This window comes from Amblyraja radiata, chromosome 10 (genome assembly GCF_010909765.2).
Source record: "Amblyraja radiata isolate CabotCenter1 chromosome 10, sAmbRad1.1.pri, whole genome shotgun sequence".
In the NCBI taxonomy this organism is placed as follows: domain Eukaryota; kingdom Metazoa; phylum Chordata; class Chondrichthyes; order Rajiformes; family Rajidae; genus Amblyraja; species Amblyraja radiata.
Window position 1 is genome coordinate 56305491 of NC_045965.1, and position 23284 is coordinate 56328774.

Genomic DNA, 23284 nt, shown 5'->3' on the forward strand with positions numbered 1-23284 from the left:
AGCACACAGTCATTCCGTTTGAAAATCCATATTCATAGAAATGATCCTTGTTCGCGTTTATTGTTTTCACCAATTAATTTTAAATTATCTTTCTATTTGTTTCTTTTGAGATCAAGAAAAATTGTAGCCACTTCTGTCTTTGCATGTTATTTAGTCTATTTGAGGGAAAGATTTCTGATCCTTCTGTGGTTTGTCTATCCTCAAATACATTACAGTGCATAATCTAACATGAAACCAGCTGTTGACATTTGTTATTTAATTATTTGCATATTCCGAGTGAAGAAATAGAAGAAGAATTTATGGACCCCACATTTACATTCTTGTAACCATCAATCGAATACATCTTGAAATCCAATCATGCTTCAATGTGTTACTCTGTTTTGCATCAATGAAGTTCTGAATGTTACTTTATCGGCTGACCTAGGTGATTTCAAGAGAAGGCTGCCCCGTACACCTTCAACAGGCACTATGTCTTCAGCAGATGACTTGGATGAAAGAGAACCACCATCTTTATCAGACAATGGTGTGTATTTAGTGTGTTTGTGCTTGTATCACATTATATTTTCCTAGTTTACTATTGTAAGTTGTCTCATCCTATGCAAAATCAATTAATTCTTCTTTTGGTTTGCATTGTGTCCAATGGGTACCAGAGGAGTTTGATTGATGGTAAGATTATGCTATGGTACTAACATATTCTTGTATCTTAAATTTTTTTGAGTTTGATATTTACATAATGTATGGTGAAAATTAAGAATATTACTATTTGCCAATAAGCATCACTATGTCATGTTTTTTAAAATGTAGGTCTAAGTGAGATTGTGGTGGAGATGACGAATTCTCCGGGGCCTTTCCGCAATACTGTAATGTCAAAGGCAGCACATACACACAAACTGAGAAAACTACGAGCTCCGTCAAAGTGTCGAGAATGTGACAGCCTTGTGGTGTTTCATGGCGCTGAATGTGAGGAGGTAAGTTTTCTATGACTGGCTGTTTTTTTTTATTAAATATCAAATTATTAAAATATTACCAACTTTTGTCATCTTGCAGGTGACCGTTACTGCCTCAGGTTGGGTTGAATTGCATGAAGGGAAATACAGTTGCTGGAGGTCATTATTCTTTTGGGTTCAAGATTCTGTATGCATTTTTCAAATATACACAGATGGCCATATCATGACAAAAAAAGACACAAATTGCTGGAGTAATTTAGCGAGTCAGGCAGCATCTTTGGAGAACGTGGATAGGTGACATTTCAGACCAGGCCCCTTCTTTAGACCAGAAATGTTGCTTTGCATGTTCTCCAGAGATGCTGCCTGTTCTGCAGAGTTCAGCAAATTGTGTGTTTTTTTAAACCAGCATCTGCTGTTTCTGCTCATTTGCTACTCAGTTCTTTCCTGCTTGCACATAGTAAACCTGGATGTGAAGGCCAATCTACTTGACCTACTATATGGTAGGCATTGGTGCGGGAAGGGGATAGCGGTGGTGGGGGGGGGGATCCATTCTCTTGGATTGTCTTCACAGCCTTTAATAGATGAGAATGAGCTGAAGATTTGACTCCCATGAAAACGTTTGTCTAATTTTTGCCTCTCAGAGGTGGATTCCCTTTCTTACACTTATTGCATGTGGGATCCTGCAATTGAGTGGAGTGACAGACAGGGCAACATCTGTTCCTTCATCCATCACAGATATACAGCAGACCCATGTAAGTCTGGGACTTAAATTGCAAGGGAACAGCTAAATGCCAATCTTATTCACAACAGCCATTTACAACCAATACAATTTAACCAAAGCATATGTGATTTAGAAGCATAATATGCAGTTCATGCTTCCCTCAATTACAGTACAATAAGAGAGATTTTACTGTTATCAATTTAAGCAAATTGAAGATTGGTCCCTATGTGTTCGAGTCCTAAAATTTGTCTTGAACTGAAATTAATATTGAGTTAATCTTTGTATTTAATTTCACTTGGCAGTGTACTTTGGCATGCCACAAAAAGTGCCTTGAGACTCTAGCTATTCAGTGTGGCCATAAAAAACTTCATGGTCGATTGCACCTTTTTGGCGTGGACTTCATTCAAACTGCAAAAGATTGTTATGATGGAATTCCCTTCATTATTAAAAAATGCATTTCTGAGATTGAAAACCGAGCTTTAAGCATTAAGGTAAGATTTACGATGTGTTCTGTAATTGCAAGACATTTTGGTTGTCTGTTGCACCATGAGACTTCATTCCTGCTTAAATTCATTTAGCTTTCCTAAATTGTGCATTTAGTGGCACGTCTATTCAATGCTATATTCCAAAGACGTGAAATATGTAAACATATTTTATAGGGGAAACTTGAGTCAAAAGTAAAATGAAGAGTAAGTAAGTTTATTAGAAACGTTATTAACAATTACAAATGCACCAGCCTCATTTTCAGTAACTGATGGAATAACTGTTTGAGGAAGGTTTTATTTTTATAATAATTGATATATCACAACCTTTTGCTTTGCATCTCATTATGAAGGAAATATCCTTTTAGAAACAAACACAAATATAGCTGTGTTTAATAATCAAAAAATGTTTATTTATAGTAGTTATAATTTAATACCAGTTATGCCTGGTGGTCACTGTTACTAACATAAAACTAGAATTCTATGAAAAGAAATGCACAGCATTCTGTTTGGTTCTTTGGAGATGGATAACATTGGTACAGCCAAATGTATTTACCTTGTCCTGTTAAAAGTAATGAATTGTCATACAATGAAGTATTGTTTCTGTTAGCATTCAAGTATGTAATGAAGGTTTAGAGCTGGGTGTGTCCGATTATGTTAGTTAATGTGGGGTGGGTCAGAATATGTTTTATTTATATATTTACTCTTATAATTTAAATATAAATTGGCTAAAGCCTTTGTGCCAAATTTGTCATCCAAATATCTAAATCTGCTTAATGCCTTGTTTCTATCACATTTTTAGCAATATTCATATTTTATTTTTAATATTTTGCCTATATTAAACACGTATTAATTACTTGTTCACTTAAATGATCCTTTGTTCAAGGGTATTTATCGGGTAAATGGAGCAAAATCAAGAGTTGAAAAGCTATGCCAAGCTTTTGAAAATGGAAAGGATTTAGTGGAACTCTCAGATTTGTATCCCCATGATATTAGCAATGTGTTAAAACTATTCCTTCGTCAGGTAAGTCCTTTTAGAATAAGACACCCCACATCATTCATCTGAAAAGTTTTTTTTTTTATTATACTAGAGTGAAATCACTTTTTTTTTTTTTTTATCCAATAGCTTCCAGAACCATTGATGTTATTTCGTCTTTATAATGAATTTATTGGCTTGGCCAAGGAATGCCATAATGTTACCCTTGAAGATGATGGTAAACGAAAACATCTGTCAGCATCTAAGTGGTCAACCAGTATAAGAAAAAGCCAACTTCTTTCTAAGGTCAAAGATCTACTTGGTCAGTTGCCGCAAGCAAATTACAACACTGTGCGTTACCTCATAAGCCATCTTCGTAGGTGTGTAAAAGTAAACACTTTTGGGCATTTTACAATTGTAGTATGTTGAAACTATGAAACTTGCTATTTATCAAAACACATGTATCACATTTCCTTAACCTGCCAAGAGATTATTCTTTTTGATTGGCATGTGTAGGAGTTGTTTAAAGATCAGCTGATCAGAGCTCAGGGCTAACATGTTCCAGTAAGGAGGAGGGATAACAATAGTAATCTTGGATGATGAGAAGGTTAAATTTGGTCAGAAAGAAAAAGGAGACGTACAATGTTTTGGAAGATGAAATCAGCAGGGTCTTTGAGGAATATGAAGAAAACGGGAAAGAACTCAAGCAGGCCAGTAGGAGCCATGAAATATCACTGGCCATTTGGAATAAAGAGAATAGCAATACAATGTGATTAAGAAGCAAATGTTGGGTCTCTTGAAGAGCATTAAGGTAAGTACCCAGGGCCTGATGGGAAATATCCCAGATGACAAAGTCTTTGTATTCTCTAGTTTTCAGTGAGATCCCGGAGCACTGGAAAATAGCCAGTGTTGTTTTTTCATGGGGAAATGTGAATAATGTAGGAAATTGTCAGGTCAGCCTCATATTAATGGTAGAAAAGCTATTGGAGAGAATTCCTAGGGATAAGATTTACTCGTGTTTGTAAAGGAATGGGGTAATTGGGGACATTTGGCATGGCTGTGTGCAGGACATGTCATCATTTGCACACGTTTTTTTAAGGAAGTGCCTAAGGTGATTGAGAGTGTGGCAGTGGATCTTCCCTCCTTGGACTAGTTAAGCATTTGAAAAGATCACTCCAGAAGATATATGTTACATGGGATCCATAGTCAACTTTTGATTCTGAACTAGCTTACCCATAGAAGACAGGGAAAGGTGGAAAGGTGTCATACTGCCTGGACGTCTATGCGCCTTGGTGTTCCGCAGGGATCAGTGCTGGATCCTTGGACAAAAATGTAGATGGGTTTTTTAGCAAGTTGGCAGATGACACAAAATAAATAGTGGATTTGCAGACAGTGGAATAGGCTGTCAAAGGATACAGCAGAGGAGTAGATGAGTTGCAAAGATATGGTAAATGTGTGATGCTGCACTTTGGGAGATCAATTGTAAGGTGAAATGATAAACGACAGCTTCAAAGGCTGTCATGTTCTGAGAAGGAAATTTCATCCAACTGGCACTTTTGCGGACATTATTCTTTCAAATATACGTTACAGGCATTAGGTAAAATCTGAAAATAATTAATTTATTGTGCTGTCATAATTCCTAATAAGATTCTACACCTTAAATGCACTGTTTTCAATATCATTAGTATAATGATTAAATGGCTTGGCTCTAATTTAATTTTGTTTTTCACCACCTGTGACTGTAAATTAAAGTTAACTAAATTGTTTCTTAATTTACTGTTTATTTGTAAGGCTTTGTTTTCATTTATATTTTATGGTTCACTTGTTGAACATAAGAAAATAGCTAAAGGAATAGTGCTCAAGCTTGCTCCATCTTTCTGTATGATTTCTGATCTGCTCTCGGCACCAACTCATCTTCTGTGCCTGTTCATCCTTGCCCTCAATTCCCCAATCTTTATTAAAAAAATAAAAAATTGATCTAGCTCCTCATTAAATACCTCTAGTAAATTATCCTCCACGACCTAATCGATATTCTAATCCTGACATTCACAGTTGAGACGGGTCCTTTCCATTATTTCAGTACTAGTCGTGCTGCATCTATTTGCACCTCAGTGTACTTTACAGTACTATAAATTTTCATTAGGCAAGTACCCATTCATTTTTATTAATATTTAACTATGGGACAAATATTGCCATGTGCACCAGATTATTTAACTAGCTTTTCTTCGAAGTGATACTGTAGTCCTCCTTAGAGGGTAGATAATTCATCTGAAAATTTGCACCTCTAACAGTGCCACATTTTTCTTGGTACTGTGTAATTGTGTCAGCAGTGATTTTTGAGGTTGTATCACTAAATTGATACTTGAAGACACAACCTTCCAGAATTAGAAGCCAAATATACTACCAACTAAATATATGGCTGACACAGATTCATGCATTTCCATGTTTCCTCCACAGGGTAGCAGATAAAGAGGAAGAAAATAAAATGTCACCAAGCAACCTTGGAATAATATTTGGGCCCACTCTCATTCGACCAAGACAAACAGATGCAACTGCTTCATTATCTTCTCTCGTCGATTATCCACATCAGGCTCAAATGGTAGAACTCCTTATAAACTATTATGAAAATATATTTGTTTTTGCACTGTCGCCATCATCTTCACAAACTGGAAAGGTATTATTCGATGAAAAAGACAAGGTTATTCCTTTGCCTCAGGAGGAAGGTGTCACAAAGCACAAAGGACATCCAAAAGCTAACAAAGAGGTAAGTGGTGATCAATATTAGAAAATCTGTGTTGTGATGTTTCAAAGATTTTTTTTTCCCTGTCTGCTGTACCCTTTAAAATAAGCATTTCCAGCAAACAACAAGATAACATTTCACTTTCGTGTTGATTTGTACGGTTCAAGAAATATTCAATTATAGAAATGTAAATAAAAATTGCTGGTAAGATGTATGTATGGAAAGGTAAATGGATTTAACATTTCTAGTTGATGACCTTTCATTTTATCCAGTAGCTGTAGTTTTTAGGTTTCCAATTTAGTTATTTAAAAACTTCGACAAGTTCATATTTCTTTCCCCATAATTATTGACCCTATTATAAAATAACCATATTTAAAAACTTATTTTGGCATACAGTGTTCTAGATAAGTGTTTGTGGATATATTTTATTTAGTATCTAGATACAGCAGTGGGTTACTGAACAATAATGGATTCTATAAGGTAAACAAAAATGCTGGAGAAATTCAGCGGGTGAGGCAGCATCTATGGAGCGAAGGAAATGGCCAAGTTTCGGATCAAAATTTTTTGAACAAATGTTGAAGTTAAATGGGATGTCATTCTAGGAACTGACTGTTGACTTTAGAAGAGAAAGGGCGAGGATCCACAAATCTGTCTTTGTCAATGGGTCAGTGGTAGGGGTGGAAGATTGCAACCTTCACGTGGTCCGCCCTGTTTCGACGAATGCAATCAACCCGACGTGCACAATTAAACCAGATCAAATAGAACAAGTTATCCTACAACTTTAGGCTGTGCATGCCATACGCAAGAAGAAGAAGGTCAGTGGTAGAGAGACTCATCGACCTCAAGTTCCTGGACGTGCATATCTCAGAAGATCTGTCCTGGATTCAGCACATTGATGCAATCATAAAGAAAGCCCATCAATGCCTCTACTTCCTTGCATATCAACAAATGCTCTCTTCAACTTCTAACTACGTATGGTGAAAAGCATATTGACTGGTTGCATTACGGCCTAGTTTGGTAACTCGAACGCTCAGGAACGAAGGAGATTACAAAAAGTGGTGAACAGTACCCGATCCATCAGGGGTACTGACCTCCCCTACATCAAACGGATCTACAAGAGTCGCTGCCTCAAAAAGGCAGCCAGCATCTTCAGAGACCCACACTACCCTGGACACACTTGCATTTCACTCCTGCCATCGGGAAGAAGGTATAGGAGTCCGCCCACCACAGCAACACCATTGTCAAATTTGCGGATGACACTACGGTGGTGGGACATCTCCAGGGGGGACGAGTACGCCTACCGGGATGAGGCGGAGCAGCTGACAGTGTGGTGTGGAGAAAATAACCTGCTCCTCAACACCTTAAAGACAAAGGAAATAATAATAGACTTCAGGAAGAATAAAACGGACATGGTACCATTAATTATCAGAGGGGGCTGTGTGGAGAGGGTAGCGGATTTCCGCTTCCTGGGAATCCATATTGAGGAGGACCTGAAGTGGAGCGTGAACACCTCTGCGCTGCTGAAAAAGGTCCAGCAGAGACTGCACTTCCTGAGGGTGCTCAGGAAGAATAACATCACTCAGAGACTGCTGCTGTCCTTTTATCGGTGCTCCATTTAGAGCATCCTAACATACTGTGTATGCGTATGGTACACCAGCTGCAAAGCGGCTCAGAGGAAAGCGCTCCAGAGGGCCATTGACAACGCCCAGAGGATTGTCGGCTGCCCTCTCCTTACCTTGGAGGACTTACACAGTTCCCGCTGCATCAAAAAATCCCAGAGTATTATAAAGGACATTTCCCACCCCGGACACTCCCTGTTTGAACTGTTGCCGTCAGGCAGACGGTACAGATCTACAAGGACAAGGACAAACAGACTTAAAAACAGTTTTTACCCCACTGCTATAAAGGCACTAAATGTAGCCGCCAAGGAACGCAGCGGCGATACATACTAAGGGACTGTGGTACACTGTGAAATCGACAGAAGGATGTAGGGTTGGGTGTTTATGCATGCTATTTTCATGATATTTATTTTAGTTGTTTATCTTTTTTTAATATTTTACCTTGTATGTATCGTTAGCTTTTAGAAATGTTTGAATGGTGCACTGACTGGCTGACATTTTTAAATTTTGTTGTACATGGTTCATGTTACAATGACAATAAAGAAACTATTCTATTCTATTCTCTGAAAACTGTAACGTCCAGGTTTAGGAGCAGCTTCTTTCCAACAACCATCAGGCTATTGAACACTATGACCTCCAACTAAACTACGAACTGCTTGGGTTACACTCTGTTCTGAAGAAAGGTCTCGACCCGAAACGACGCCCACCATATTCTTATTGACTTGAGTTACTCTAGCACTTTGTGCCCTTTTGTCTATTAACCAGCATCTGCAGTTCTTTGTTTCAACTAGGAATTTTGACCTTGTTTGATTTCGCATTATATTCTTTTATAATTTATTTATTGAGCTTTGTTTATTATATTATCTGTTGAGTACTGTGTTTACAAACGTTAAGCTGATGTTGCAAGTAAGAATATCATTGTTCTGTTTCGGAACATGACAATAAAACATTCTTGACTCTACTACATGAATGCAAGAAAATAACAGGTATTTTTGATGTTAGCAGTGCTTTCGTTTGTCTGGAAATGAAAAGACATCTTCCAGTAAGACTGCAAGTGAAGGAAAGGATCCAAAATGTAACAAAAACACCAATGAATTAGGTTTGTATCTTGGTGTACCTTTAAATATATAATTTGTTTTGGGGATTTCAAGAATGGAATGAAAGCAAATGTTCAACATTACTGCACTGGGGATGTCGGTATACAATAACAAGGGAACTGTGCTTTGTTTCTTAAATAATGAATGATTTGTCAGAAATTATAGACATATTTCTTGGGTCAACTTTTTTAATATTTGAGAATACTAATTTGTGAATTATGCATTTCAGGCCCAGATATGTTTTTCGCCTCGAATGAATTACCAACTACACAAGCTTCTGAAGTCCATAAGACCAAGTTGTCATCTGTGGAAAAAGCTGGTCAGCAGCTTGTCAAAGTTAACATGCGGCCTCCGAGGCCAAAGCTAGTTATTTCAAGACCTGCTAGCTTGCCTATCCCTGAAATGATTTATTTGAACGACAAAAGTTTGAAAGGGCGTAGCAAAACGGACAGTGAAAGTTGTACTATTATTGAAGAAGCTCCAGAGATGCAAATTCCATCTCGATCACCTCCGTGCTGCAGACATTCGTACTATGATACCCAGTCTCTGCGTAGAACTTGGGACAAGCAGTATAAATGTTACGATATAACTCAAAAAACTGCCATGATTGTGGCAAATATTGCACCAGAAAACAAAACCATTGACAATTCTTTCTCTCCACCTTTTGCTCATGGCTCTGGCAATAACTTTACAGGTGGCTTACTTCCCAATAAACCAAACACATCGACGGTTAAACAAGTAAAGACCACTAATTTTGATTGGAACTCTTTAGATTCTACAGCCCCTTATGCATTTCGACCACCACGAACCTTGCAACCTCCACCTGGCACTTTTTACAAACCACCCTCTAATGCACTCAGACATGCAGGCGGTTCGTTGCTCAAACCGGTTGTAGTATTAGCTGATAGCTCGGATTCTGCACAAGGTGGCAATGGAGCAATTAATCCTGTAGATGATAATGGGAATAATGGAGCAAAAGAATTGGAAAGTTCTGCAGCCAAAGAAGATCAAGGTGAACGTAAACTGGCATTTCAAAGACTGCGATCAAAACGAATTCCACCTGACTATGAATACCGAGAAGCACATTTTGTTTAATTGACAATTAAATGAACTCTTGAAGTGTTAATCTGCCAATGTACTTTTTAATATTTTAAAATGTTTTATTTTGCACCGTGAGAAGCCATAACACAATCTGGAATAAATCTTTGACGGGTAACACATCCATGAATTTAAATTCAATTTTCTCATTCGACACATCAAAGTGAAGTGTTGCATTCTTATATTTCTGAAAGTTTTTCAGCTTCCTGATAAAGGCTGGAGTTAATGTTGAGTTTTAAATGCGTTGATTTTAAAATCCTATGGTAGCATGCAACTCGTATCTTGTCCCAGAAGAAAAAGAGAAAATTGTTAAATATGCAGCACAGAGTAAATTTATTTTGTGGCAATAGTAATATGTTAATACGTAGATTTTATTTTGCAGTTATCCAAAGTTTTACAAACTTTATATCCTCAACTGCCATTCTTAATTGTGCAATCAGAGCTTACTATGCGTCTTAAAAGCTGCACGGCATGCCAGACCCCTTTTTCTTTAATGTGCAAAACCCCTCAAATATATCCATATTAATTGTTTGTATATTTAAGCCAAGGTGTGTAACTTGTCATATTTTTTATTGGTGCATATAATATGGTCCATGATCAAGTAATATGCTCATTAGGGGTTCTGTCTTAAAATGTGAAATACTTTTGTAATTTTTGCATCCGTTTTATTTATATTTTTTTTTTTTTTGCATGTATGCCTTGTTTACATTAGTTTGTACACAAAACACTAAGCTATGCTTCTTGAAGCAAATGTATTAATTATATATAATGCCATAAGTTACAAGAAATGCCTTAACCTTTGGAAAGTGGCCTTATGTAATTTATTAAAATTTAGTTTTTATGTATTTTATAAATGTTGAATTTATGTAAACTAATTGGCCATCAATCTGCATAAGATCAATTATGATTTTTTTTGTACTTGTAATGCTTCTGGGAGGGTTACATTAGCCGTAGGAAATTTGACAGGTGAAAACTGGCAATATTTTTCATCAGTTTTTTAAACGGATACTTCAAGAATGCCAGAGCTTTTCTGCTTTATAGGCAATAGGTGCAGGAGTAGGCCATTCGGCCCTTCGAGCCAGCACCGCCATTCAACGTGATCTTGGCTGATCATCCACAATCAATACCCCCCCGTTCCTGCCTTCACCCCATATCCCTTGACTCCGCTATCTTTAAGTGCTCTATCTAACTCTCTCTTGAAAGCATCCAGAGAACCGGCCTTCACCGTCCTCTGAGGCAGAGAATTCCACAACTCTCTGTGTGAAAAAGTATTTCCTCATCTGTTCTAAATGGCTTACCCCTTATTATTAAACTGGCCCATGGTTCTGGACTCCCCCAACATCGGGAACATGTTTCCTGCCTCTAGCGTGTCCAAACCCTTAATCTTATATGTTTCAATAAGAATCCCTCTCATCCTGCTAAATTCCAGAGTATACAAGCGCAGCCGCTCCATTCTATCAACATATGACAGTCCCGCCATCCCGGGAATTTACCTTGAGAAACCTACGCAGCACTCCCTCAATAGCAAGAATGTTCTTCCTCAAATTTGGAGACCAAAACTGCACACAATACTCCAGGTGTGGTCTCACTAGGGTCCTGTACAACTGCAGAAGGACCTCTTTGCTCCGATACTCAACTCCTCTTGTAATGAAGGCCAACATGCCATTTGCTTTCTTCACTGCCTGCTCTACCTGCATGCTTACTTTGATGAACAAGTACCCCCAGATCTTGTTGTACTTCCCCCTTTCCCAACTTGACACCATCCTGTTTTTGCCATCAAAGTGGAAAACCTCACATTTATCTACATGAAACTGCATCTATGTCCAAGTCTTCCTGCATCCTCATAGCATCCCCCTCACAGTTCACACTGCCACCCAGCTTTGTGTCATCTGCAAATTTGCTAATGTTACTTTTAATCCCTGTATCTAAATCATTAATATATATTGTAAATAGCTGCGGTCCCCGCACCGAGCCTTTGTATTGACAGCATTTTTATAGGAAATTTTACCAGTGATGCACTGTTCTCAGCTCTTTGGATGGGGGACTTCCAATATCACAAACATTTTGAATACAGAAAGGATGGGATATAATTGCGCTTTTTTTTTTTTTTTTGGGATGTTGCATATGTTAAATGTGCCTTGTGTTCACAGTTAAGACACAATCTCTTTTGTTAATGGAAATGCTGGTAATGTTGCAAAATTAAGTCACAATTTTTGTCGTTTCTTATCCTATGTTGTCATGTTCAAATTTCTGAACCATCATCTCTTTGTATGGCATTTGATTGTAATAAATGTTCATATTGTTTTTCTAGAATGCTTTTTTGGTTGGAAAAGATTTTGTTGGGGATGTCCATACAGTACCGTCCATAATGTTTGGGACAAAGACCCATTGTTTATTTATTTGCCTCCACAATTTGAAATTTATAATAGAGAAAATGTCATGTGGTTAAAGTGCACTTTACACATTTTTATAAAGACCATTTTTATACATTTTGGTTTCACCATGTAAAAATTACAGCAATGTTTATACATGGTCCCCCCCCCCCCCCCCCCCCCCCCCCCCCATTTCAGGGCACCATAATGTTTGGGACACAGCAGAGCCATGTAATTGAAAGTAGTCATGTTTAGTATTTTGTGGCATGCCCTTTGCATGCAATGACTGAAGTCTGCGATTCATGGACATCATCAGTTGCTGGGTGCCTTCCGGTGATGCTCTACCAGGCCTGTATTGCAGCCATCTTTAGCATGCGCTTGTTTTGGGGGCTAGTTCCCTTCAGTTTTCTTTTTGGCACATTAAAAGGCATGCTCAATTGGGTTCAGATCGGGTGATTGACTTGGCCATCCAAGAATTGAGCATTTTCTAGCTTTGAAAAACTCCTTTGTTGCTTTAGCAAATGTTTGGGATCATTGTCTTGCTGTAGAATGAACCGTCAGCCAATGAATTTTGAGGCATTTGTTTGAACTTGAGCAGATAGGATGTGTCTATACACTGCAGAATTCATTATGCTACTACCCTCAGCAGTTGTATCATCATAAGGCAGCAGTTGTATCATGAGGATACCCTCAGCAGTTGTATCATGAGGATAAGTGAGCCAGTACCTTCAGCAGCCATACATGCCCAGGCTATAACACCCCCACCACCGTGTTTCACAGATGAGGTGGTATGCTTTGGATCTTGGGCAGTTCCTTCTCTCCTCCATACTTTGCTCTTGCCATCACTCTGATATAAGTTAATCTTCGTCTCATCTGTCCACAAGACTTTTTTTCAGAACTGTTGTTGCTTTTTTAAGTACTTCTTGGCAAACTAACCTGGCCATCCTATTTTTGCGGCTAACGAATGGTTTGCATCTTGCAGTGTAGCCTCTGTATTTCTGTTAATTAAGTTTTCTGTGGACAGTGGTCATTGACAAATCTACACCTTACTCCTGAAGAGTGTTTCCAATATGTCGGACAGGTGTTTGGGGATTTTTCTTTATTATAGAGAGAATTCTTCTGTCATCAGCTGTGGAGGTCTTCCTTGGCCTGCCAGTCCCTTTGCGATTCGTAAGTTCACCAGTGCTCTCTTTCTTAATGATCCAAACAATTGATTTTGGTAAGCCTAAGGTTTGGCTGATGTCTCTTACAGTTTTATTGTTTCTCAGTCTCATAATGGCTTCTTTGACTTTCATTGGCACAACTTTGGACCTCATGTTGATAAACAGCAATAAGGTGATGGAAAGACTAGGTGCTGAGAGCTCTCTTATACTTGCATTAAGGAGGCAATTAAGCACACCTGAGCAATTACAGACCCCTGTGAAGCCATGTGTCCCAAACATTATGGTGCTATGAAATGGGGGGGGGGGTCTATATATAAACACAGCTGTAATTGCCACATGATGAAACCAAAATGTATAAAAATGGCCTTATTGAAATCTGACAATGTGCACTTTAAACACGGGATTTTTTTTTAAATTACAAATCTCAAATTGTGGAATACGGAAGCAAATAAATAAAGGATGGGTTTTTGTCCCAAACATGGAGTGTACTGTATATTTAACCATTTTCTCGCCATCTATCGGCTCCAATTTGAAAGTTAACACTACCGAGCAGAAAAAGGTAAACTTATTTGGGCGCATTTTCTCCCAATGTAAATGTTCAATACTTGATTCCTGGTTGTACTTTGAGATTGGGTTCTTTGTATGAATGAAGAAAATGTAATTTTTCTAGCTATTCTACTTCCCATTTTGGCCTTGACTGGTTTAGGTTTATTATTGTCATGGGCACTGAGGTACAGTGCAAAGCTTTGTTTTTCATGCTATCCAAATAGATCAGATATACTATACGTAATACAATCAGAACAAACAAGTACAACAGATAGAACAAAGTGCGAGGTAGAGTGTAGAATATAGTCCTCAGCATTGTAGCGGATTGGTTCCATAGACAAAGTATAATATCCGCAGCAGGGTAGAGGTGAATCGGATAGTAACAGTTTATGGAAGCCAGATGATGAGCCTGGTGGTACGTGCTTTTTAAGCTTCTATACCTTCTTCCGACAAGCAGGAAGAAGGTGGAATGTCCGGATTGGGGCAAGTCTTTGATTATTTGGGTTACCTTTGATATAATAGATCATGTTGTCCCGTGGATGCGAGTTTTGTGCCAGGTCTGAGGGGTTGATCCTCAAATACCTTTTCCCTCAATTGACCAAACATTGTACCTGGGGTCTCAAAGGTTTTGATGAATAACCAGCAATGACGGAAAGCATGTATGGGAAGAAAATGTAATGCAGTCTGTCTTTGCAATTGCTACTCTATCGATGCATGCATTGACGTACAATAACGGTCCAACTACGGAAATCACATTGTCTTATTGAAATTGTGAATCACTCATTTTACAAATACAATTGTTTAGTCAAAAGGAACAGCAAAATCAATTTCCTCATGAAATTCGAATTATTTATTTTATATAAATAAATGTAACAAATAAAAATAATTAAATTCACAATTTCAACAAGTTTATGATTTTGGCCGTTACCTTAAAAAGGTTGTGCTTTTATCCGATTTGTCCTGTTACGCGGTCAATAGAGGCTTTACTGAACTGCATCTTGGACTAATTAATAATGACAGCCTTGCGTATGATTTGCTACAATTTAATAAGGATGTCATCGTGAAGTGCCCTCAAATGTAGGTCACGTATTAACAAATTCTCATGTTAGCAAACTTGTTTTTAAAATCTTATTCTAAAGTTAGTGAAAATGAAACTTGATCAAATTATTTTAATTTCAACCATGTTGAAAAAAGCAATTCAATATTAACCAGTTTTTCTTACACAATCAGTTGCTCCATTTTGAGTAGGGGATTAAAACAAGCAGATTACATTTGAGCTGTGTAGTTTTGAGCAGCACCGTCGTTAGATCCTGTGTAGAAATGTATTCTAAGAAGAGTTTGTTTTTCCCACTGGATATTATCTCCAAATGTCAGCTTGCTGCTTAAGGTAAGCTAATGTATATGCTTTTTAGCTTTTACATTCAACAAATAATAATGTTGTTATGGTATAACCTTCTACGTAATGTTCTTGTTAATCCATTGCAGGCCTTATTGCTGGGCTCTTGATCATTATTGCCTATTAACAGTGGAATGTAAGATTACTTCATGTGGAAATGAAGCCTTTTTAGTTTCTGAAAAAAAGTGTAGACCCCTAGTTTATGGAAAAATGGAATGCACTTTGTATTTAAACAGCTGAGTGGGAAATAACAATGTTCCAGGTTACATCTGTATACATGGGAAAAGGTAGTATCTTATTCTAGTAATAAAGTCAAAAGTTATCTTCTGGATGGCAGTTTCTAGCAGTCAATTTAAGCATCCTTAATTTGCATGTTGAAATTACAGTGTGATTATTCAAAGAAGAATTTGGCAAAAGGATCAAAACAAGGATTTAAAACTCCCTTTCATAGGTATTTGGCCTAACAACTATTTCAAGTTCAAGGCTGGGACATCACAAACTATGTGGTAAGCTCACATCGCCCACAATGTCCTTGCCTATTTAATGGCCATGTCATAATCAGTTTTCCAGGCTACTTACTCTTTAAAGTTGCTTCAATACAATTTTCCACGAGAATATTTCACAAAATTTCATGCTTAGTAAATGAACAAAATAGTAAATCTTTATCATGAGACATACTTGAGAAGAGCAATTAATAGCCCCAAATCTACTCCTTTTACACTGATAATTTGGTATAAGCAAATAATCTGGAATCTCTTGACCACAAACATTGTTGGCGGCAGTTTTGTTAATTGAAGTACAAACAATGTAAGAAAGCCTTTCTTTTTGCTTTTGTCTATTTTGACTGTTTATGTAGCTGACTTTTTTTTTAAAAGTTTATAAAGCAGCATTCAGCAAAGTTCCGAATCTATTAAATGCATTTGCAGCTTGAGAATTAAATCGTTTTCTCAGAATCTAATGTAGAAAAAAATATCTGAAGAAGGGTATCGACCCGAAACGTCACTTATTCCATCGTTCCATAGATGCTGCCTCACCAGCATTTTTGTCTACCTTTGATTTTACCAGCATCTGCAGTTCTATCTTAAACTTCTCAGAATCTAATGGTCAGTCCTCATTTCTGGATCTGTCAGCAAATTAAAATCCTTTTCCATCATAGGAATTTGTGCTAATTGGATTGAGTATTATAGAGCAGGAACAAGATTCTAATGCTCTTGTTTTATGAATATGATGGCTGAACATGTGCAGGCATGAGAGCATGCCTACTGGATCTGTTGATCCATTTAAATTCTGAACCACTTAATGAGATTTAGATTACATCCTTTTTCTATTTTGTATTCTGTAAGGTTAGATATAAGTAACTATTTTGGTGAAACTTTTCTTTATAATAGATGTGGAGTAACATGAATTGCAATACTGTAATTACAATTGATTTTAGACCAATATGTAAAATTAAAACTGATAAGGCAATGAATTTTAGTATTACAGGTGAAATGACTGATACTATTCCTCGGAACACAAATACATTTTAAGCATTAAAAAATTAAGATAGCTTGTATTCTATAAAGTAATTGATATGAATTGCAAGAGTAAAATAAAGTTCAGGAAATACTCAGCAGCTAAGCCAACTTCTGGTGACGGTGACACAGCGGTAGAGTTGCTGCCTTACAGCGAATGCAGCGCCGGAGACCTGGGTTCGATCCCAACTACGGGTTCTGTCTGTACAGAGTGTACGTTCTCCCCGTGACCTGCGTGAGTTGTCTCCGAGATCTTCGATTTCCTCCCATACTCCAAAGACGTACAGGTTTGTAGGTTAATTGGCTTGGTAAATGTAAAAATTGTCCCTAGTGGGTGTAGGATGATGTTAATGTGCGGGGGTCGCTGGTCGGTGTGGACTCGGTGGGCCGAAGGGCCTGTTTCTGCGCTGTATCTAAACTAAACTAAAGAGTTAATGTTTTTGGTCAATGACTTCATTAGAATTGCTCATTGCTATGAAATGTTAACTCTGTTTCTTTCTCTAAATATATTCTTCTTGCATATGGCGTGCAGAGCCTAAAGTAGTCCATCAAGGGTAGACATCCAGGCCAGGACAGCATCAGTTACTGGGTGGATGCCTTTGATGCCCCCAGGGAAAAGCCTCAGTGGACATTCATTTACGATGTGTGGGATGGTCTTGTCTGGATGTCCACAGTCGCAAGCAGGGCTGTCTTGTCATCCCCCACTTATGCAGGTGAAGGCCTGTTCTTGCACGGAGGGTGCGGATTCTGTTCAGGGTTAGCCATTACTTGCGATGGAGGTGAAAACCCGGTGGTTTTGACCTCCATTGGGTTTTGCCCGACCACCTACGTATTTACAACACCTTGGTTTATTTTTCAGATTTCAAGTCTCATTTTTATTATTTTTAAATTTGGAATTGATCAACGATTTCTTAATGTGAAGATTTAGATTTTGATACTAACACCACTGCAAGGAAACATGTTCCCGATGTTGGGGGAGACCAGAACCAGGGGCCACAGTTTAAGAATAAGGAGTAAGCCATTTAGAACGGAGACGAGTAAACACATTTTCTCACAGAGTGGTGAGTCTGTGGATTTCTCTGCCTCAGGGCAGTGGAGGCAGCTTTCAAGAGAGAGCTAGATAGGGCTCTTTTGACAGATTTCTGGCCAACCATATTCATTAACAAACTCATCAGAACCCTACCTCTTCCGTGGACCTTGTCATCACTAAAGCCTGCTTTAGCTAACTAAACTCACTCAAAAACTAAAACCATCAGCTACAATAACATTTATGGAACCAGATCATAGACTTCTTGTAGCGCTGAAATCTACATTTATAAAAACAGCCAATCCAATCGATTCCATTATAGTAACAACACTGCCAACTACCTGCCAATGTGACAAATTGTTCAGATTGTGTCCACAAAATAATCAATCCAACTAATTTCTGCTCCTCCCCTCACCTGTTATCAATAAGTGATATAACATTTTGTTGAGAATGCTGTCTAGCGTCACTTACTCCAACAATCTGCTCCCTGTTGCTCAGTTTGGGTTTTGCCAACAACATTTAATTCTGGACCTCAATACAACCTTGCTCCAACTATGGTCAAGAGAACTGATTTCATAAATATGATGGAAGTAACGGTCATTGCCATGAAGCAGCCCCAGTAACCTTGAAGTCCATGGAAATATGCAAGATGGTTCTCTAACTGGGGGGTGGGAGATTGCAAATTCACGTGGTCCGCCCTGTTTTGACGAATGCAATCAACCTGGCGTGCACAATCAAGTAAGATCAAATAGAACAAGTTGTCCCACAACTTTAGGCTTCCATACGCAAGAAGAAGATGAAGTTCTCTAACTGGAATAATGCATGGCTCAAAAGAAGACAGCCGTGTAACTTAAAGGCAATCACCTCAGTCCAAGGTATCTTTGGAGGAGTTTATTGAGGCATTGTCCTAGGGAGGAATTCTTCAACTGTTTCATTAATAACTTCCTGACACCCTTTAGATCAGAAGTAGGGATGTTCAGAAATAATTGCATTGTGTTCAAGCCATATTCACAGCTTTAAAAAAAATCAAACAGTGCATGGTTCCTTGCAGTAAGAGTTGGGTAATAATCAAGCAAGGTTTGGACTAATAATAGCCAAGTAACATACCATACTGATGCTCGGCAGTGACCACGTCTACCAAAAGAAAGTTTAAGCACCTACCCTGAATATTCAAGTGCATTCCCATTTTCAAGTCCTCCACCATCGTGGTGGTCTCCATTGAGCAGAATCTTGACCAGCCAGTTCTGCAGCAGGTGACTTATCTCCCGACACCCCAATGTCTTGCAATCATCTGCAAGTCATGAATCAGTGGTGCGGTGGAATATACTTCTTGGTTGGGTCCAGCTCCACCACACAGAAGAAAACCATTCAGGACAAAGCAGCCTCGATTGGAACGCTGAACAACACCCTAAAGAATCAACCCTGCCTCACTGTAACCCAAATGCGTAACATGCACAAAATTAATTCCATTCACTCATTAAGGTGTGAAGATACATGAGACTGCAGATGTTGGAATCTGGAGCAAAAATCAAACTACTGGATGAACTCGGTGGTCAGGCACAATCTATGCATGGAAATGGACAGTCGACGTTCCGGGTCAAGACCCTTCATCTGGACTCTACATGTTTTCTTAGCCAGCATCTCCCAAAGATGTGATGCCCATATCCAAGAAATATAAGGATACCCGGTGCTTGCAAGCACTTGCACACTCCTCTCCAGGTCGCACATACAAACATTATTATTTCTTCATGCTGGAACAAAATCTTGAGGAGGCCATTCATGAGTAAAGCAGCACAATTCAGGAAAGTAGCTCTTCATCTCTTCAAAGGCAGTTGGAATTGATGGTCCTGCCAGTCCAAACTCGAGTCTTGTACAACCATTGCGCTGTACTTACTGCCCAGGCTCACAGTCAAGCCACACCTTGATTTTAACATCCATTGCCTTATCCCATCCGATCACTGCAATAATCTCCGTTCCTAAAACGCTCCATGATTCAGATTCATATTTATTGCCATATACACCAGGATGCAATAAAATTCCCTGTTCACAAGAAGCTCATGGAGTAAACACATTGTATAATACAATCATTCTAAACATACAGAAATGAGAAATACACCTTTTATCATTGAAAATTAGTGGAGTTCAAATATCATATTTGTGCTCCTCTAATTTTGGTCTCCTGTGGGGTCTTGAATTCATTGTTCCAGTTTGGACACTAATCCTTTTGCATTGCTAAGTAGTGGAGCTCCCCCTCCAAACGTTTGTCTTTCTTCCTTTAAGACATTTTTAACTTCTCTTTAAACAAGATTTTGGCCTGTACTGCTATCTCCCTATGTTGCTCAACATAAGTTGGGATATTTTACAACATTAAAGTATATGTATAAATATACGATCGAAAGACAACCTGCTGAAGGAACATGTCACCCGAAGAAGAGTCTGGACCCATTTCCTCCACAGATTCAGCCTGACTTGCTGAGTTCCTACAGCTGTTTTTTTTTTTTGTCCCTTATTCCAGCATCTGTAGTCTCTTATGTCTCTGTAGAGATATTTGTTCATGTGTTTTAGAGTGAATAGAAATAGTTGAAGTTCTTCCAGCAATTAGGATTGGGTCTGATGCCAGAGAATAGCAAACTTTTTTTAAGTATGGACGAGGTATAAACCGAACAACTGTGAGACAGAATGTAGGGGGAAAAAAATGCAAATGCTGGTCTGAAGAAGGATCCCGAAACATCTCTCATCCATGTTCTCCAGGGCAGCTGCCTGACCCGCTGAGTTACTCCAGCGCTTTGCGTCTAACTCTGAGACAGATGTCAGTGGAGACATTTACAAAAATAATTTCTGCGGAAAAACCTTAATGGAGTTCAACTAAATATTAGCTCGTAAAATGAAAGACAGCTTGTATTTATTAAAAGCTAATTTGATCAAGTTTTTTAATAAAATAACCAACCAGACTGATGAGAGTGTTGTGGTTGCTGCTGTGGATTTGAACTTCCAAAGGGCATTTAGCAATGTACCATGTAATAGATGTGCAAACAAAATTTAAGCCCGAGGGATTACAGGGATTCTAGCGGCATAGATACAGATTTGTCGAAGCGACGGAAAATTAGAGCAGTTGTCATTTACATTGCATGGACCAGTACAATGGTATTCCCCAATGGTCAGCATTAGAACCGCTGCTCATTTAATGACTTTGACTCGAGTTGAGAGGGCACAATATAAAAATGTGCACAAGATAACCAAAGCCTCAGAAATATAGTGAACAAAAAAATCAGATTTCAGTCAAAATTAAGTTGTAAAACATGCAGACAACCGCAGATAAAATTCAACACAGGACTGTGAAGTAATATATTTTTGCAAGTCTGTGGAGAATCAATATGAGAATCTTCTTCTTAGGCCCCCTTCAGTCATGGCTGACCATGGGTGATATGAGATTAATAGTGCAATTTTAAAGAAAATGGAGGTTCATAGTCTTTGATGTCAGTCGGGTGTATTGAAATATTTCTTAAAATCTATTTGAGACCATTGGCTTTTGCTTAGTTTAGAGATACAGCGTGAAAACCGGCCCTTCGGCCCACCGAGCCCGCACCAATGAGCGATCCACACACATTAACACTATCCTACACATGTAGGATATATGGCTTTGTTAATAGGGAGGCAGTGATATTAAGCTAAGAAGCTTCCATATTTCCTTATGGTGTCGAAGGAGGTGATTTGGCCTGCTCTGAGAATTTATTTTTAGACTATAGGTATACAGCACGGATACAGGCCCTTCGGCCCACCGAGTAAACGACAACCGACAATCAGTGTGTGAACTAGCACTATCTTACATACTAAGGATATTTTACAATTTTATCGAATCCAATTAACCTACAAGCCTTTGAAATATGGGAGGAAACCGGAGAAAACCCACGGGTCATAGGGATAACGTACAAACAGTATATAGTCGGCATGCATAGTCGGGATCGAACCCGGCTCACTGGCATTTTAAGGTAGCAACTCCACCTCTGTGCCGCCCTTATCTCCCCAACTGATTTTGCAGCTGGCCTATTCACTCTACATTCCCATCAAATCCCCTTCCCCACCCCCCACCCCCCCCTCTCAAAATTGGTTCACTTAATAATACACTGGTGGCAATTAACCTACCAGCTAGCATGAGTTTGGGTTCTGGGATTCTGAGCGGAGCAGTTGGGTGAGCATTCACAGGACACATTGATAGCACCAAGTGCCAGAATTAAACCGGGTTCACTGGCGTCTGAGGCTGCAGTTCCACTAATTGTCTCATCCTGCCAGCTAGTTAAACCGTAACTGGAGTAGAGTTGCGACGATTCCACCGGAGTATAATGGTCACGTCTGAGCAAAAGGCATCTAAATAATAGGACGGATTTCCTGTGACAAAAGAATTGTTAACACAAAGGAGCACAGATTTAAAGGTAATAGATGGCAGGACACAGAGAGTTGTTGTGATATGAGATATGTTGCCTGAGAGGAGCCAATGGAATTCAATGCAAAAGCAAGTTTCAAACGGGGGTTATTATTTTAATCTGTACTTAAGATACAGTGGAAACTTTGTTTTGCGTGCTATCCAGGCAGATTCTACTGCATGTGACGTGGTTTCAAGCTGGAAAGAGTCCAGAGAAGATTTCCGAGGATGTTGCCAGGGCTCAAGGGCCGGAGTTTATAGGTTGAGATTGGTCAAGCGAGGAGCACAGAAAGCTTGAGGAGTATTCATATAGAGATGTATAAAATCATGAGCAGAATACAGTGGCGGACTGGGTCTAAAAATATTGGTTGCCAGGAGACAAAGGGGGCCCATTTCATCAGGGGCCCACTTGATATAGGGGGCCCACTTCATCAGGGGCCCACTTTCCATCGGGCAAGCTGACACCCTGGCCAGTCCGCCACTGGCAGAATAGATTGGGTGAATGCACAGAAGCTTTTCCCCGCAGAAGATGAATCAAGAATTCCAGAGCATAGGTTTACTTATGGTGGGTATGTGGAATAGGCTGCCACAGGAAGTAGATGAGGCAGGTACTACAATAATGCATTTAAAATACATTTAGACAGATATATGGGTAAGAGAAGTTTAGAGAGATATGGGTAAAACACATATAAATGGGGCCAGCTTAGATGGGGCATCTTGTATGGTGTCAAGTTGGGCAGAAGGGCCTGTTTCCGTGCTGTATATATAACTCTATGGCATGAGTGCAGTCATACTGTACGTGAGTACAACATGTAGTACAAAAGAGAAAGGAAACAGAGGATATAGTGTTACAGCTTCAGAGAAAGTGCAGAAAAAAAAGTTCAGGGTTTGCAACAAAGTAGATTGGAAGATCAGGATAATATCCTTAGCAGACAAAATGTGTAGGAAGGAAATGCAGATGCTGGTTTATACTGAGGATAGACACGAAATGCTGGAGTAACTGAATGGGACAGGCAGCATCTCTGGATAGAAGGAATGGGTGACGTTTCGGGTCAAGACCCCTGAAGAAGGGTCACGACCAGAAATGTCCCCCATTCCTTCCATCTAGAGATGCTGCCTGTCCCGCTGAGTAACTCCAGCATTTTGTGTCTAAACATCCTTAGCAT

At 38.9% G+C, this 23284-nt stretch overlaps 1 protein-coding gene across 1 annotated transcript in view; it reads left to right on the forward strand.

Moving 5' to 3' along the window:
- The window catches only part of arhgap29 (Rho GTPase activating protein 29), an 87472-nt gene extending 77670 nt beyond the window's left edge, over positions 1-9802 (forward strand). The window contains exons 17-24 of the mRNA XM_033027824.1: positions 425-523; positions 805-968; positions 1971-2159; positions 3037-3174; positions 3277-3506; positions 5584-5890; positions 8488-8584; positions 8812-9802. Coding sequence (XP_032883715.1) covers positions 425-523; positions 805-968; positions 1971-2159; positions 3037-3174; positions 3277-3506; positions 5584-5890; positions 8488-8584; positions 8812-9677 — 2090 coding nt within the window. The 3' untranslated portion in view covers positions 9678-9802. The remainder of the gene's footprint in view (positions 1-424; positions 524-804; positions 969-1970; positions 2160-3036; positions 3175-3276; positions 3507-5583; positions 5891-8487; positions 8585-8811) is intronic.
- Positions 9803-23284: the final 13482 nt, after the last annotated feature.